The sequence below is a fragment of the Pseudoliparis swirei genome, chromosome 11 (assembly GCF_029220125.1).
Source record: "Pseudoliparis swirei isolate HS2019 ecotype Mariana Trench chromosome 11, NWPU_hadal_v1, whole genome shotgun sequence".
NCBI lineage: Eukaryota > Metazoa > Chordata > Actinopteri > Perciformes > Liparidae > Pseudoliparis > Pseudoliparis swirei.
Window position 1 is genome coordinate 20,490,861 of NC_079398.1, and position 17,724 is coordinate 20,508,584.

At 42.6% G+C, this 17,724-nt stretch overlaps 2 protein-coding genes across 3 annotated transcripts in view; both read left to right on the top strand.

Annotated features, from left to right (window-relative positions):
• Positions 1-953: 953 nt before the first annotated feature.
• On the top strand, positions 954-6,672 carry srsf5a (serine and arginine rich splicing factor 5a). Its single transcript, XM_056426052.1, has 8 exons — positions 954-1,050; positions 2,014-2,145; positions 2,234-2,304; positions 2,584-2,748; positions 3,348-3,426; positions 4,778-4,851; positions 4,942-5,046; positions 5,491-6,672. Exons 2-8 carry the CDS (start codon positions 2,020-2,022, stop codon positions 5,813-5,815), a joined length of 945 nt encoding a protein of 314 aa, XP_056282027.1. The 5' UTR covers positions 954-1,050; positions 2,014-2,019; the 3' UTR covers positions 5,816-6,672.
• A 2,002-nt stretch (positions 6,673-8,674) lies between these two features.
• The window catches only part of pacs2 (phosphofurin acidic cluster sorting protein 2), a 56,823-nt gene continuing 47,773 nt past the window's right edge, over positions 8,675-17,724 (top strand). For both annotated transcript variants that reach the window (XM_056426048.1, XM_056426049.1), the window contains exon 1: positions 8,675-9,043. In XM_056426048.1, the coding sequence (XP_056282023.1) occupies positions 8,925-9,043 (119 nt within the window). In that variant the 5' untranslated portion in view covers positions 8,675-8,924. The remainder of the gene's footprint in view (positions 9,044-17,724) is intronic.

Genomic DNA, 17,724 nt, shown 5'->3' on the forward strand with positions numbered 1-17,724 from the left:
GATATGTTTGGGTTCTTCGATAGCCCATGGCTGGGGGTAGGTAATTTGAGTAAACAGATTATATGAGTTATTTTAAGTTCTTTGATTTTGTATTTAACTTGACCTAAAATGCCTAAAGTACAACCATTTTAGTTTATAGTCAACTATTTCTAGATTCCAGATCTCAAAATATAACTCGACCGATAAATCAACTGGGCCAATATATCAGATAAATAATAACAGACAGTACCATGTCATTGTATATGTTGGCCAATAACTAAGAATACATTGCAGAAGACCCATTTTAAAGATGTATTTAAAGTACATTCAAAGTAGCTTTGCCAATCAAAGAGCACTGACAATTGTATTATTCAACTGTAAAACGTATGGCTTGGTACATATCTAAGACACTGTCTCTGCAAATTTAATGTAATCTTATAAAGGATGTTAAAGGTGTGATTTAGTAAAGGACGAAAAAGTAATAGTTTTTTGGTAAAAAATGAAATATGTAGAAAATAATATAATGCTGAGATCAAAGAGACAATTGATTTGACGAAGCAGAAAGCATCCCTGTGACTACATTGTAAAATACGAACAACATATACGTATTAATATTATTCTATACTATATTATATATCACGAAAAGCAATGATGTGAACGAATGAGTCAACTGGATTCCTCGCGTCTTTTCAGCCTGTTGTTGCCATATCCGTGTTTTATCCCCCTTTGAGGATTCCAAAAACCTAAAAATAAAAGTATATTATATATTATATATAAAGCGATTTTTTTACTTCATCGTGATACGTTAACACAGCTGAGACATTACTTGTGTGATTGACAAAAAGGAGCCCAAACCGTTAACTTTAACCAACCGGATTAACTGAGCGGGTTAATGATCAACCCCCGAACTGGCAACGTGAAGGCGGCAGCAGCATTTCCGGTTCGCGGCTCTGGCGTGAGACCAACTCGCCATTTTGATATAGTCGAGCAGGGCTGAGTCCACACGCCACATCGCTGCAGCGTTCCATCGAAGTCACGCCGAAACCAGCGACGCTTTGATTGAAAGAAAAGGTGAGACTTGGATAAACATGGCGTTAAATACTTGTATTTTATTTACGAACTAACTGCGGGAATGTCGTTTTCTGAACGGATAGTTAGCCTACGTCTTTGTCGCGAGTTCGCCTAAGCTAACAGGAGGCGACCTCGAGGCAGCGAACTAGCGTTAAGAAAAGCGCCGAGCTAGAAGCTAAATTATCTTAAAGCCAGTACACGATCACAGTTGTCCCATATTACAGTGCTAAATTATGGTTCGTATAATTTTAACCGCTTGTGGTCTTTTTTTCCAGCGACACATTGCGCGTAATGTTTAATTCAAGCGTTTAGACGCTAGCTTAGCGCGGTGTCGTCGTGGAGGATGCACTGCTAGCACGCTTTAGCTAGGCCCAAATCTATTATTTCAACCGAGCTAGCTGGCTAACGTTAGCTGTATTAAAAATAACTTGTTGGTCATTGATCCACGTGAACGATACCCGGGAGTTGTAAATAGTTCGTGTTCATTGTTTAGTGAGATGTTTGAAAAAAATACCCATTTCTTATTAATCTGGGTTTAGTCATTATGAACAAGTCATTTTCCCTCAGTACATATAGCTATTTAAAACCTAACGTTAAATGTCTTACTGTCTTTCTTAAAATAGTCTACAACCGTTGCACACATATTTTTCTGTTTAACCGTTGAAGTATTAGCGTGTGCACAGTTCTGTCTTTGAGAACAAACGGTGTTTGACTAATTGCAGTGAAACTTGTTTGCGCTTGATCCGAATTGCTTAGTTTCACGAAAAAAATAGTAGCGAGGACTATCAATAGAAATGTAAATGCTCAAAATCAAACGTCTTGAACCAATTACTGATTAAACGTGGACCCTGTACTGTAAGTGAATGTCCATAATTAACCTTTGGCTCATGAAGTCAACATACTGAGCTCCTTCACTCTGCCTCTTGGGCTGGTTTAATGTTTACCGTGTTTTTCTTTCCTCAGATTACAATGAGTGGTTGTCGCGTCTTCATTGGCCGCTTGAGCCCGCATGCCAGGGAGAGGGACGTGGAGAAGTTCTTCAAGGGCTATGGCCGGATTAGGGAAATCAACTTGAAGAATGGATTTGGCTTTGTGGTGAGTGGCTGACTAGTGATTACTTTGTGTGAATTACCATTTTGTTTTTGTTTAGAGAGTCACCTTTTGATTATATATATTTTATTAGGAATTTGATGACCACAGAGATGCAGATGATGCCGTGTACGAGTTGAATGGCAAAGAATTGTGCAGTGAAAGGTAAGGATCCTATGTGGGAAAAGTCAAATATAGCTTCTAACAAACACATTGATAGTGATATTAAAGGTTTGACTATTGTGACTGTCACACAATGAGATGGCAATTTTTTTGCCTGATGTATTTAATATGACATTGTCCACTTAAAACTACTCGAATCTATTATTTATTTTGCCGGCACACAAATAATAGCGTCATATGAAATGAGTGTCTTTAAGTGTCTATAAAAGCGCAATATCAAGTACGATAACATAGCAAATAAAATAATTTCTCTCTTTTCAGGGTCACTATTGAGCATGCTCGCTCCAGAAGAGGGAGAGGTGGTGGCCCCGGAGGAATGGGAGGACGTTTCAGTGGCGGAGGAGGTGGTGGGGGTGGAGGCGGCGGCGGCGGAAGCAGCAGCAGTGGAGGCGGTGGCTATCGTCCATCTCGCAGCAGTGGTTCCAGGTAAATTTGCCTTAAGAAACCTTTACTAGTTAGTTGAAGCTTCTACTTGATTGTGTTTCAGTCAAACTGCTCCCTATTGTTTGAATATGTTTAGTCTCTAAATAGCAAATCTAGTGTCTGTTTCTAGAACTTTCATGAGAAAACATCACCCAGCCAAATTGAGTAGCAGGCATGTATCTAAAAATGTTAATATAATGATTACATCTCTTAAAAGACATATTTTGCCCCATTTTAAATGAACATTCCATTCATTTCTGAATATTCATCATACATTCCACAAGTGAGGGCGTATATGTATCTTTCGTTGCATCTGGTTTTGCCAAACTCCAGAATACAGCCTGGTGAAGTGTAACTGGGCAGGTACAAAACTCGTAAAACTTAATTTGTTAAGTTTGTATGTACAAAAGATGTGCAGGTTTAAAACTAACATCAGGTATATAGTGTGAACCTGTTCTACCGTATCTAATTACAATATTGAGTAGTAGTGTAAATACAACAGGTGAACATAAAGCTAAACGGATTGTTATGCGAGGATACATTGGTCCCATATTGTAACTTAAAGATTGGTATTGAAGGCTTTTTTTGTTGGTTTTGCGTAGACTGGACAGGTATGGCCCACCTGTGCGGACAGATCACAGACTCATTGTGGAGAACCTCTCTTCACGAATCAGCTGGCAGGTAAGCAATAACTACACTTTCTTAATTATCTTATAACACATTTTATGTAGATATCACTTTTTTTAAAGGACCTGTTTTTTAAATAAATTTTTTAATGGAGCAGCATTCATTTGATCAGGCCCGGGTCCATTTTTGTCTATTCATATTACTTGAATACAAACTCAATAGGTAATTGACCAATTACAATAGAAAGCCCCTAGTGTTTTAGTTTGTTTATTTTCCTTCCAAATTCTTTTTTCAGACAAAAGCACCTAACTTTTGCTGATAGGCAATCTCAACAAAAAACATTTAACTGTTTTTAACAGCTGCTCTGATATGGTTTCCTTTAAATCAGGTAAATTCACATCCTCCACGGAGGTGTCAAAGTGTGTAGCGCCCTCTACTGGTTGTTTTTCTGAATAGTGTCCATTTGGTGCCTCTCCTTACACGCAGTTGCCGCCGGTCTAAGGTCTTGGCTGGGCCCCGTAGCGGGTGAAAGTGGTCTAGCGCAGGATACGGTAGCCTTAGGAGGTCCGTAGCCACAGTCTGGAGAGTCTGGAGGTTCTGTGGGCTGGCACCCCCGACTGCTGTAACTCCTCAAATCCATGGTTCCTACGCTCCCGTTTGGGTCTTTTTCTGTTGCTGATGGAGCTGGGGGAGGTGTTGAATCGGGCGCACACCCCTCCTACTTGCTCTCTGGTGGTTCCTTACTTGTGGAGGCCGGATGCTGGTCAAGGCCGAGGTCGTTTCTCAAGGGCTTAACACTGCATTGGTTCCCATTTGCTATTTGGACAAGTGGCTCTATGATAATATCTTCCTGGGTATGGAGCGGTAAGTAGCATAAAACTCATGTGATTGGGTTTGTTTAGTGTCGGGTGGTAAAGGGGTGTAGAGTTAGTCTCAAATGGGAAGGAGGCAGTTTTACTATGTAAACACTTAATTTGTAAGTCACATGAACAACATTCTTGTTCACTTACCCAGAGTACTATTGATATCCGACCACAGGTTAATCACACATACTCGGAAAAAATGCGTCACGTATCAAATTTAATACACACAATCCTATGTTGTAACCTGTCAGGCGTTCCACTATGGAGTTGATTTTGTTTGCAGATTAATGGGCATATTTAAATTGTTTAAGTAAAGGCAACACTTGTCCACACAACACTTGCAGTAGCTCTTTTGTTTACATGCCCGCCACTGAAATTTGAGCTTATCACATGGACAAAAGTCATCATTAGATAACTCAAGTTTCAGTGTGCTGGTTTTTTTGCTGCCTGCTCGTTTATCTCCCCCCAGGTCTGAAAAGGCTTTCACCGGCATCTCATGTTTTGTTCATTGTCACTAATCTCACATTATGCTTTGAAAACAGGACCTGAAAGACCTGATGAGAAAAGCAGGCGAAGTTACCTTTGTGGACGCACACAGGCCTAACAAAAATGAAGGGTGAGTTTCTTTCCCGTTCGTGCAACTATTCAAATAATTGTGTTCCTCTGTGTTTTGGGCCTAATGAATGTTTCTGTTTTTATACAACAGAGTGGTTGAGTTTGCATCCCGCAGTGACCTGAAGAATGCCATCTCCAAGCTCGACGGTTCAGAGTTGAATGGACGCAAGCTTAAGATCTTTGAGGACAGCAGAAGGTGAGTTGTTAAAAACTGCAACGTGTTTTGTTGCACTCGTGTGGCATTACCTTGAATCCTAAAACGAGTTCTATGGGTCAGTGGTTACCAGGTCCGTCTTTCAATCCGGGGGTTGGAGGTTCAATCCCCGCTCAAGTCGATGTGTCCTTGAGCAAGACACTTAACCCTGAATTGCTCCCTGTAGCTGCGTCTACAGTGGATGAATGGAACAGGATTGTAAGTCGCTTTGGATAAAAGCGTCAGCTAAATGACGTGTAATGTAAAGTTCGCTGGGCATTCCCTCACATTATTTTGTGATCAAACAGAACCTGACCTAGTTTAGGATGGTCAATTCCAAACTCTTATTGTAAAATTCCTCATCTGTACAGTTTGGTATATTATTATGTTACAATTTTACGCACAGGAAGCATTTTTTCAGTGACTTTTCTGTTTCGACATCCACAGCAAGAGCCGCTCTCGCTCCCGCAGCTACTCCCGCTCAAAGAGTCGTTCCAGGAGCCGCAACCGCTCCAGGAGCCGCTCCAGGTCCCTGAGTCGCACCCCGGAGAAGAAGACGTCCGGAGGGGGCAGAGCGTCGGGCAGATCCCCCTCCAGATCCAGGTCCAGGTCCAGGTCCAAGTCTCGCTCAAAGTCCCGGTCCAGGTCCAAGTCCCGTTCCAGGTCTCGCTCCCGCTCACCTGCCCCTGCTCAGAACAAGCAGTCCCGTTCACGGTCTCGCTCCCGGTCTCGTTCACGCTCCCGCTCCGCCTCTGCAGACAGCAAGCACTGAGACCGGGGCACTGTCGGCCATAAAATAGACTGATAGTTGCTCACCACGGGCCTGTATGGTGACATATGATTTATTGTTTCATTTTAATGAAGGGGAGGAAATCTCCATTTACATGGCTTCTTTTGAAATAAGATCATAAGTCATTAATGTGCCCTCATTGGCTGTCTTTCTTTTTTTACTTTGGATGTGCTTCCACCGGGAAATGTTTTTTTCTAATTTTAATTTCTTTTGCCCCCCTCATCAACTCCCTTTATATTTTGCTGAAATGCTGAGCGACAGAACCCCTTTTGATCGGTGACGATCCTCATCGCATCCTGCAGCCCGTCCTCGCCGTCTGCCATGTTTCGATTACATCACTCCCCTGTGCTCCGAGAGTTTCCACAACAGTTACTGGTTAGGTGGGAATGCTACTGGTTCCCCAAAGTGTCAAACGGTATGTTTCTGCTTCTACACGAGTTGCATTCACTGCCCTGATATGTAAATCGAAAAAAAAAACCAAGTATCTCGGTTGGTATTTCAGCTTTCTTGTGTAATTATGTTGGAATCTGGCATTCATTTCGTTCAATTGTTGCATCAGGACCTCGTGTTGTGATTCTTTCGTTGCTTTTTATTAACTTTGCCTGCAGCTTCGGCCTGAAGCGCGTTGTGGTCTTGAACTCTAGTGTCTGTTCCAGCAGGAAGAAGTGTCTCAAAATAAGTTTATTCATTTGATACTAATAAAACTCTCACTGCATATTGTCATTTATTTTTTTTAGTAATGTTCAGAAAGAACTGATTTTTTAAAATGTTTTGTGAATACAGGTCGAGACTCACAGTAAAGTCAACCAAATAAAACTTTCACAAACTGTTAACTATGAGATATTGTTGATTTATTTCTTGCCGACACAATCAAATACACTTTGTTTGCTCAAGGAATCCATCGGCTATAAAGATTGTATTTTCTGAGATTTCTAGCTGTAAATTGATTCATTTTACACTCCGTCTTGACAGCCTTCACTAGATTTTTGCAAACAAAACCGTAAGTTACCAATTAAATATTAACCAATTTAACTAAATCAGAGCTGAAACAATAGATTGATTAAGATGACTGACTGTGTATTTTAATCTGTCACATGTTCTGCATTCACTTCCTTTCTTGCATAAAAGACATTTTCAAAGCATAACTTACTCCACCACTGGAGATGGATCAGTATTCTTTCTTGTATTTAGACTGTATGGTGAACATGACGTGATCAACCTCTTATGTGACTAAGAACAAGTAACCCAAGGAGATTACAGGCAGGATAAGAGGAGTGGCTCGTATAAAGATACTTATAACGAGCTATCTGCTGTTTAATATGATAACAGCTTATCAAACAGCTCATAATAATCCTTAAAGTGATAAAGTCCATGTCACGCAGTGCCCGTAGACCTGGACGGTGAATCCAAAAAGATAGAGTTTTAAACATGTTGCAGGTTTAATTATGTTATGTGAAGTTGTGTTAAGAACAAAGGAGTCTACGACCCTGAACACCACACGGTGGCAGCAGCGGCTGGCCCTCAAACCACAGAATACACGGCTGTGTGTGCTTATGAAATATGAGCGATCGCTTTTAATTTTTGTAATTCCTATTAATTTACTCCATTCATAATTTGAAAACTGTTGTCTGGTGTGGAAACAGTATACTTTAGGAAAGTACGTCATTATAAACACCACATTGCTAAGCACTGGCAAAAGTGGTGCAACTATGTCACAGATAAATGGCCTGACTATTTCTTTACTCTATGGAACATTATTTCTCCCCGCTTTATTTATAGTTGTGTTACTATGGTAGTGTTTTTGTATCTTTATTTGTATGTGTTTTTTTTAAAATTTATTTATTGTACTTCTCTTTATAAATAGAATCTGAAAAATTGAAATATGTGTGTGTGAGATTCTGAACACATATATAATATACATTTCTAAATAAATAAATAAACACCACATTGCTCAATCACAGGAGGGTGATTTTGCAGTACGTGCCTGAGGAATGTGCAGTGAAACCACACATGTGGGAATCGATCTGGTGACACGGCTCGTGTCCATGGATCCGCCCAGACCCGCTGCACCTGCCAAAGAAATGGGTAAAATGCAGTTTGGAGAGACCGTCAATGACGTTGTCTTTCCTTGGGGTGTATGAAAGGTGGTTAGTGCCCGACAAGGCTGAGGACAGTGTCACTACTAGTGCCGCCGTGAGAAAGAAATCAGCTCAGTTTGTTATTATAATGTGACAGTTATTATAAGAGGAGGCTTTTCTGACACATTTGCTCTAGTTTTGCCTGTTTTGTTTACCTAGTTTAATATGTCCATACTGTGCCATCTGATACTTCCACTCACATTTTGGAGGCTATTTAAGTTTTTACTACAGCATCAGAGTCTGATTATCATAAACAAATATGATTCATTTATTATTAAGTCCTCCTGGAGTCCAGTAGTTAAATTAATCCTCACCATTCCAGCTGCTACATGAGGGATTGTTACATTAACAGATCAATAACTGTTCTCCACTGATTTAAAGCTAATACTTTTGAACTTTTACTTACATAAAGCTTTGAATGCATGCACGCTTCTACATTGGTGGTATTAATATTCGTGTTCAAGTAAACAACACTATTTCCTGAAAGTATAAAACAAATAATACTAATAAATCAAGAGGAGAAAATGAAGAATGACATTATAGATCAGAAACCACTGGAAAACCTACTCTAACCCAGATTATTGTGGCTATGCTGGTTTTTCATGCCTGTCCTCCGCCTCTCTCTGCGCGGCACTAATCACCTGTCATACTGCCGGAGCAGCGTGGTTGGCACAACAAGCTCAGCGGTCGGTCGGCTCGCTGCTCCACTGCAGTTCCTCCGCGGCGCACACGGACCTCACCGACCTGCCCCCGGCTCCGTCGACAAGGACGGGGGGACATGAGCTCGTCCTCCGGCGTCCACATCGCACGAACGTGAGCGTGTCACGCCTTTTTTATTTTATTCAACGGACACACGCACCGCGCGCGTGCACCGGTCTGCCGTTTACAGACACCCCACACACCCCACCCCACCAGCTCGGTGTCGGACGGTCCCAGCCGCAGCCCCCCGCGCCATGGCGGAGAGAAGCGGCCGGTTGAGCTTCCCCGGGAGCGGAGCGCTCAACAGACCGGTGCCCATGAATCTGTTCGCCACATGGGAGATAGACGGATCCTCCCCGAACTGCATCCCGAGGTAAGGCGCTCCAAAGGCGGCGTCAACTTTGCAGCGGCTCCGATGCGCCATGAGAGGCTGTGTGAGATCATCCTCATGCCAAGTGGGAGCCCCGCTGCAGGGAGGAGGAGGGGGGGGGAGGCCGGGGAGGCTCCCCCTCCCCCCCTCCTCCCTGCAGCGGGGCGCAGACACCGGCATGTATTTCATTGAAATGTAATATAATTTTTAATCAAGTTCTTTAATTAAGTGTGTCGTTGGAGGTGGTTATCAACACAAACAACTCGTGAACAAATTGCGTGTGTGTGTTGAAAGTGCTCATACTCATCCGCTCAGCATATAGAGGGATAACCACGGCTGCAGGTCGTGTTGTGAGTCCACTGCTCGGCTCTGATTGGTTCTGATTCATCTTAACAAAAACAATCCAAAAACGTTGGGTTCCTCTCCAAGGCGTTTGAGACACGCATGGCCTCCATCATGACGTCACGGCTGTTGGTTCACCATGTGAGCGTGGCAGGTGTTCCCCTGCTGCCACACAACTTATTATCTTCATTATGGATTCATCTATTGATGAAGGCTTCATCGTGGTCCTCCTCTTCTCCCAGAGATCGAGTCTTTAAAGGACTCGTTTTGCCACAACAACAGGACGAAATCCATTTAAAACCGATAAGCAGCAAATCTCCACATTTGAAAAGCTCACTGTCGATTCCAGTCTGTTCCCAGCACATCTCTACCTGTCCTTCTTTTGTACCTCTTTTCTTTTGTTTGTTTATTTATTGACTTTATTTGAGATTTTCTATTGTTAAAAAAAACCGGTTTCATTTGCATAGAAGTACTGTTATAGTTTATTGTGAAAGAAGAGTGTGGATGAGAAAAGTTTCACTGTGAAATACTTTCAATAAAAACATGAAGGGGGCTGGAAACCGTCTCCACGGAGAATTGAAAACAAACCCGACGTAAAGATCCACAAACTTTATCCACGTAAATGAACTTGTGGTTTGGAGTCGGCGTGATGTTCTTAGAACTTCTTCTTATCGACCAGTTTTACTGTCCGTGTTTCTGGAGATGTGATGAAAGCCTCTTGACGTCATGGACAAAGTAGAAGCCCGTTTCTACTGTGATGTAATGGTGTAAATACATTTGAGAGAGTTAGTGGTCTAAACTCCATTTGACTAATACCTGCTGTCCCTCTTTGCTCAGCAGCTGTCAGCCGGCGGACAACGGAGGCAGAAATAGCTGTAATTAATGAGCACTGGTAGGGGGGGGGGGGGGTTGTGTGTTTTTAATTTATTTATTTTAAAGTGATGACTCTCCTTGGCCTCTCGATATCCTCTTAAGTTATTACCATCGGTGGGCATTATGCGGCTTTTAGCTTGAAATAAGACTAACTCATTTCCAGGAATAGCGTAACTGTGATTGTTACGCAGCAGACGGAGAGTTTTTTTTCTTCCGGTGGCGGGTTCAATCCCGCCGAGTCAATCCAGATCACTGAAGCTCTCCATTGACCGCCGTTCATCAGAGTCCAGACGGGGGGAGGCACTCCGCTTGTTAGCTAGATGTCAAACGGACCGTCTCCTTCAGCCTCTCAGGGCGGATGAACACTCGGACCGCCGTCAGTCTGTTCTTTTTTCCGTGTGCTGTTTGCTTCTTTTAAAGGTGCCCTGTGGACTCTCTGACCTCCAGTAGCGCTACAGAGCACTTTTACACAAGCGGGCCCCTCAGTTTCTGCAGAAGAAGACTGCCAGATAGCAAATATGGACGTAAATGATATATATATCTTTTTTTATTATTTTTATGTATTTTTGGACGATTCAGAATTTAGTTGTCATTTTTCACATTCAAGGAGTTTGCGTTCATATTTTGGTGTAAAGAAAACATCTAGTCGGAGAAAAGAAGAGACAAAAATGCAAAAGGAAAGAATCATTTAAGTGTAATAGAGCAACAAACGTGCTGAGTATATATATTTTAAATCAGAATCAGGTTTTATTGGCCAAGTAAGTTTGCACAAATAAGGAATTTGGCTTGGTAAAGTGACTCTGTTCTAACACAAAATATACATTTATTTTAATTTAAATTTAAATTTTAAATTTATTTAACCAGGAAATGCCTCATTGAGATTAAAAGTCTCCTTTACAAGAGTGTCCTGGCCAAGACAGCAGCAGTAGCACGTCACACAAAGTTCCATACAATACAACATAAAACAGTGACCGACAAATAAAAGACAAAAAACAAAATCACAGCATGAATAAAACCAAAACTAAGACTCAAGTCAACACAACCCAGCTTACATTACAACACAATACAATACAAAACAAAAACAAAACGGTGCAGTACAAAACAAACAGTGCAACGGTGTTGGAAGTTTAAGAAAGTGACTTAAGAAAGTAAATACAAGGCGGAATGGCTATATACAGTAGCTGTGAAACAGTAGTGCAAGAAGACGTGGAGAGTGCGAGAAGTGCAGGGATAAATATATAAGATACATAAATAAGAACTGTACAGTGTTCAATCAAAGATGCTGTCATGTGCAAAAGATCTGAGCATAAAGACGATGTGCAATAAGCAGAGATAGTCCAGCAGGAAGCTTCATCCCACATGTTCATCAGACCTCGGGGATACACGTGATGTGTGTGGCGAGTAACGCTGAATATAATGTATTTCTTTGTTAACAGGAAATACTCCTGAGGGCACCTTTTTAAAAAAAGAGAGGAGAGATGCGTTGGTAATGTGTTTTTTTGCAGATTCTGGCAAAACATTAGAAATCAGTAATGAAGATTTCATTTAGTTTCTGAGTCACACGCTCATCAAAAGCACATTGTCCGCAATACACGTGATTCATGAAGTCATTGAGCAGCGGCCCGACTGTTGTGTTCAAAGACTAACTCCACGTGTGTCTTTATGCTAAGCTAACTGAAGCTAATCTCGCCTCGTGGTCAACTCCGCGGACGTGAGAGTGCTGTCGGCTTTCTCTCGGCAGGGAGGCGATTTGATTAAACGCGAGATGGAAGCGAGTGTTTTAAGGCTCCGGTATGATGAGATGTGAAGACGTGGGGCGATGCAGCCAAGGTGGAAAGTATGGTTTTGTTGTATTTATTTTCTTCGCTTGAGTTAAAACATTTCAGCAAACAATCTTAAATGTACGTCATCGGGCACCAAGTAGCATTTTTCTGTTAAAGCCGAATGGCACCGTGTTCCTCTTCTGAATGTATAAACGTGTCCTCCGCACATCACTCGGAGGTCTCTGAAGCCCAGAGGCGGAGAGGCGGAGAGGCGGAGAGGCGGATAGAAGTGCTGCCTCGGCGCTGATCTCACGTTTCCCACAGAGTCGCTTCAGGACACGCTTCATAATCACCAACCACAGGTGAGGGAGGGGCTTTGAATCGCATTGAAGAAGGTGCTCGAATGATAATTACCTGCGGTCTGGAAATCCAGTCGTCGGATTCAGGAACTGGAAATGCAAATGTCATGTACATGTATCCCCCCCCCCCTCGAGGGTTTATGAGAAGGTGGCTGCTGATGTAAAGTACGTGGAGGACGCACTCTCACGTTCTGCCACGTCACCGCGAGAGCCATTTTGAATGAGCGCCTCGTTCTTCTTTTCATTCTCTTCAGCCACTCTGGAATGCCTTTTCTTCAATAATTGCGCACTTATTTCAAAAGACGGTCGCGTCTTCAAAGATCCACTTCTGCACCTCCCTAACCCGCATTCAGAATGAACCACGCCGGGGGGCCGACCGCGGGACGCCTCGGCCTCCTGACGGGCCGAGGAGCCGCGTTTCATCTCCGGTATTTTTTTTTTTTTTAAGTGGGACATCTCGGTCACATTTCTACATTTCTGCACATCGGCCCAGAGGTGTGAGGATAAGTGCCGCGAGAGATAGAAGGGGGGGGGGGGGAATCTCCGAGACAGAGGCGTGATTGAACGAGGCCCCTCGAGTGGCAGCTGGACCCGGTAGGATGTCATATTTGGGCCCGTTGGAGGCGAGAGTGCTGAGACGTCGCTTCGAGCAGCAGAGAGACACACTCGCTCCTTTGTCCCCCCCCCCCCCCCCCCCGGCTGCCCGGGACGCTCGCACTGCGGGAATTTAGAGTAGGATGAACGAGAGGCGGGTCAAAGCCTCTCGTTGTCCCGAGTCCTCCTTGTTGTTCTTGTTGTCCTTGTTGTTCTTGTTGTCCTGCACTCGGCGACTGCTCTGTGCCGATGACGTTCTGGCGAGACGAAGAGCTCCGTGAGGCTGTGTCCTCAAAAAGAAGTAGAGACCTCTAGGAGCAAATGACTCTACCTCTCACTCGACGTATTACCTCGGTAAACGATGTGAACGTGGCTTTATGGCCTCAATCGCTAGTTTCTTCACCGTCACCTCATGTTGGAGGAGACTGAAGACTTTCCTCTTTAGTCTCACACATCTCATTTGTTTGCACTACACACATACACACACATTTCATTTCATTTGCTCTGCACTCATACACACACTTTGCTTTTTGCACTCTGTCTATATTTAATATTTTGTGTATTTGATTTGTCAGTGTTGTTGTGTGTTGTGTATGCATGTGTGTTGTATATTTACATATATATTTTGTTTTGTATTTTACTTTTGTTTTACTTGTATACTTCTATATCTTTCATCCCTGTTTCTTATATTTTGTGTTTTGTTTTTACTCTTGTGTGTTGCTGCTACTGTCACGACGAATTTCCCCTTGGGGATTAATAAAGTATATATCTATCTATCTATCTAGTTGGGGCTGAATCAGGGTCACCTGGTCCGGCCCCTAGAGATGCTGCTATAGGCTGACAGGCTGCTGGGGGGCGTTATAGTATACACTGAGCACCTCTCTCCTCTTCTCTCTCTCCTTAAGGATGAATTTACAGCTCTCCATCGCACATTACTGACTCTACTTCCTCTCCACTTCACGTCTCATCGGGTCCATGAGTGTGGGCTTCTTCAGGAGAGGTTTAATTACAGCTACTTTGAAGGAATGTGGTAGCAGAGACACGTCGATCATATCTCATAGAGAGCTGCCAATTTAAGGCAGAACGTCTTTAAGCAGCCTCGTCGGGACGGGGTCCAAGAGACGGGTCGACGGTTTAGGAGTAGAAACCGTTGAAGACAGTTGGTTCGAAGGTTGATGGGAGAAAAGCCATCCGGGTGTCCACCAGTTCATACGCGGTGGACCACTGCAGCTGCTCACGGTCCCACTGGTGTTCGTCTGTGTTCACTTTGTTCTCTGAAGTGAAGGCCTTATGTAAGATATCCAGATATCCTCCATCTTGCTGATGCAGCGCTTTCTGGAGGACAGACGGGGCAGGACGAGAAAGGGCAATCACACACACACACACACACACACACACACACACACACACATTTGAGATGCTTTTTGACTCTGTATGCCGATCAATTCAGCCTCCAGCTGACTCCAGCGCTCTGCGTCGCGCCCGACCGCCTGCTTCTTGTTTTCTGCTATTGTTTCCCCACAGACAATATTAGATTTTTTTTAAAGAACCATCTTTGATGATATCTGTTCAGCTTTTGGTTTTAATCCAATGTCTCTCTGCAGTATACTTTTCGGAATACATGCTGCTGGAGGAGAGCCTGTATATGTTCACAGAAACCTGAAATACTGAACAAACCCAACAGAGATCATTAACATCCAGTTCAACTGGTTTACGTGCGCTATGCTTTTCGGCTGGAGGCGGCCAGAAGTCCGACGGATATCATGCAGCCAATGTATTATCGAGGAAAAACACCAGATTACTATAAATAGCCACGTTTAACCCCAAACTGTGACGTCGTGGATGCATTCAGGTGTGCCTGAGCAGCTACCAGGAAACAGCACAGAGGGAGGAGTGAATCTTCTTACGGATGAATAAAGATTGTGAAATCTGCTGAAAGACCTGTTTTTGTGTCTGAGGCGTTTGAATACCTCTGGGCTCAGGAGCTAAAACAGTATTACTGTGAAATATCCGACACGGATCATCAGCGCCGAGTTTTTTTTTTCTTTTTCTTTCTTGGCATACGTTGCCCAAATTGGAAAATGGGACGAGCACATGCGCCGCTTGAGATGCGGAGCCGAGAACGTTTGTTTCAGCACGCTCACTCCTGGGAGGGAAGATGCCAGTTCAGGTGCAGCAAAGCTGAACCGAGCTCGGCCGGTGCACAAGTCACTTGAGTGTTCGGTCCGGAGGGAAGAACGCCGTCTTCAGAGGGTCCTCCGGTCTAAATGGACCTCCGGGAGACGGGGAGCAGACACGCAGGACGACAGCGGATAGTGAGGCGTAAACTCGGCTCGGGTCTCCAGAAGGAGCTTCAGCCGCATGTCTGCAGGGACAAAAACAGATTTATTTTTCAGGATTTTCGCGTCTTTCAGCTCATCGTTTGGTCTTATGCACCTTTTCCTGTTTTGATTCACTCCCACCGCTCTCGTCAGCGCTTTTATTTTCCCTTAAAAAGTAGCATCTTAGCGTCTTAACCCTCCTGTTACCTTTAGGGTCAATTTGACCCCATTCAATGTTTAATGTCGGTGTTCTTTGGGGTCAATTTGACCCCAGGCTGTTTTTCACTGTCAAACATATAAGAAATATCAACATTTTTATATATTTAAAGGGCTATTTAGGTAGTCAACAAACAAACATAAAGTACCTCACACTTAAACTTGGGAAACAATATTAATTCTAATAATTTTCTGGAGGTTTTAATTGCTGGGGTCAAATTGACCCCGAGGGTCAAATATGTTAGTAAATGTGAAGGTAACAGGAGGGTTAAGAGCCAGATATTTCATTTAGGAGTCGAAAACGGAGACAGTGAATGTCTGAATGAATGTTTGCGCGTTAATTTTGTCATGTGTAAACAGTGACAAGATGTCAGTGTTGTGTTTACAGCTTGACCCGTTGCTCATTAGTAGTAGAACAAGTTATTTTAACTCATTTATCGAGCAAAAATATCAAACATTCACTGGTTGCAGCCTCGTAAATGTGAGGATGTGTTACGATTCCTTGTTTGTAATTTTATAATTTGGGGATAGTTAGTCAACGCGGACATTGTCGAGGTCACGCTGGACTCGAGATAATTCTGATGGACATGTTTTGCTGCGTTTGTTTTATAGAGTAAACAATTCATTGATTCATCATGAAGTATTGATGAAAAAAACCTTAATTGTGGCCCTAAAATAAACGTGTGAGTGGTGGTTTATACGTTTTTGACTGACAGGTGATTAATAACGTCTTCAGTAGAAAAAGTTATTTCCAGCTATCGACTCGGTCCAACAACGAGCCCCACCGTGCGTTGCATGTCGGCTCAACAAGTCACATCAATAGAAAACTGTATTTTAACTTTATTTAGGACGGGAGCTTCTGCAGATTAATTCCATACCTGATATGAAATGATTCACTCAAGTCAGGCTCGATACTAATAATACTTAATTAATCCCCGAGTGCACTTTTCTAGTGTTTCTTTTCACTTTGTCGAGGCTCAAAAGAAGAAAACAAGCATGAATTAATGCTCAAAAAGGTAAAGAATGAACTTTATTCTCCTACATTCGTTCAATTTACCACATCTGAACTGCTAATTACTTTCATCAATAATATAACCGTCGACATAAATGGCAAAAATGGATTAATGTCCGCTCCGTCTCTTTCTCTAATGGAGAGAATCCCTTTGTGAAGAGCGTCGTGTGTGAAGCTGCGAACCTTCTTTTCAAAAGTAGTTCAAAAGATGGAAATAGCTCCGTGACCCTGGGCTCCTGTTTACTTTGTTCAATTGTTCCGGCGTCTCCGAGTGGGTCTATACAGCTATAGATGTGGTTAGAGGGCTGAAAAAAATAAAAAAATAAAGAGATTTGTCAAAACTTTGTGCCAGATGCACATGAGATTATATCTGGAGGTTTAGTGAAAAGGAAATGTGACGTTTCCTCATTGAATCATCCGTCCCTGAATAAAATGTCCCTGATGTCTAGTCCAGTGACTCACGTATGAAAGGAGAATGCTTTATAATGAGTTCTGGGGAACGGTTCTTCTCTTCACTTTAAACTCAATTGTGTCATTTTCCATCTTTCATAGGTAGGACAAAGTTGAGTAAAGTAACAACATACCTTTTTTTTTCCATTTAAATTTCCACTCCTCTACATTTCACAGGGAAAAATACGACAATTTATTTATCTAAAAACCTTTTCAGACACAGGAAACCTATAATGAGTTTATAAAATGGGTGAATATAGAATTTAACGACCAAATAGTGACTTATAAAGTATTGTAATTAACAGGGTACAACATTAATAGTAGTGGTACGGTAATAATAATCTGATAATAGTACATACAACTAACATTAATTAAGGAAAAGGGATTATCTGTTGCCGATATGAGGACTTAAAGTTAACTTCTTCCTAATATTTCAGTAAAATATGAAAGCAGGACTCTTTACTTGTTACACAGCACTTTCACAGTGTCATAAAGCTACTTTTACATCAGTAAAAGATCTAAATCCTTGTGGATGGAGTGAACCAAGTTAATGACGGGAACTAACTCCTCCTCGATGATCGTCTCGGTCCTAAATGAAATGTTCTGCCTCCCTAGAGATGGAGCTGCTGAATTATCCAACCTCAAATGGGGGTGGGTAAGTAATTCTGTCACTTTCCTTCCATTCTCCATTTGGCACTCGAGGCGTATTGCTCGCCGTATTATTCCTTGTGACCTAGAGTGCCGTGTTTTTATT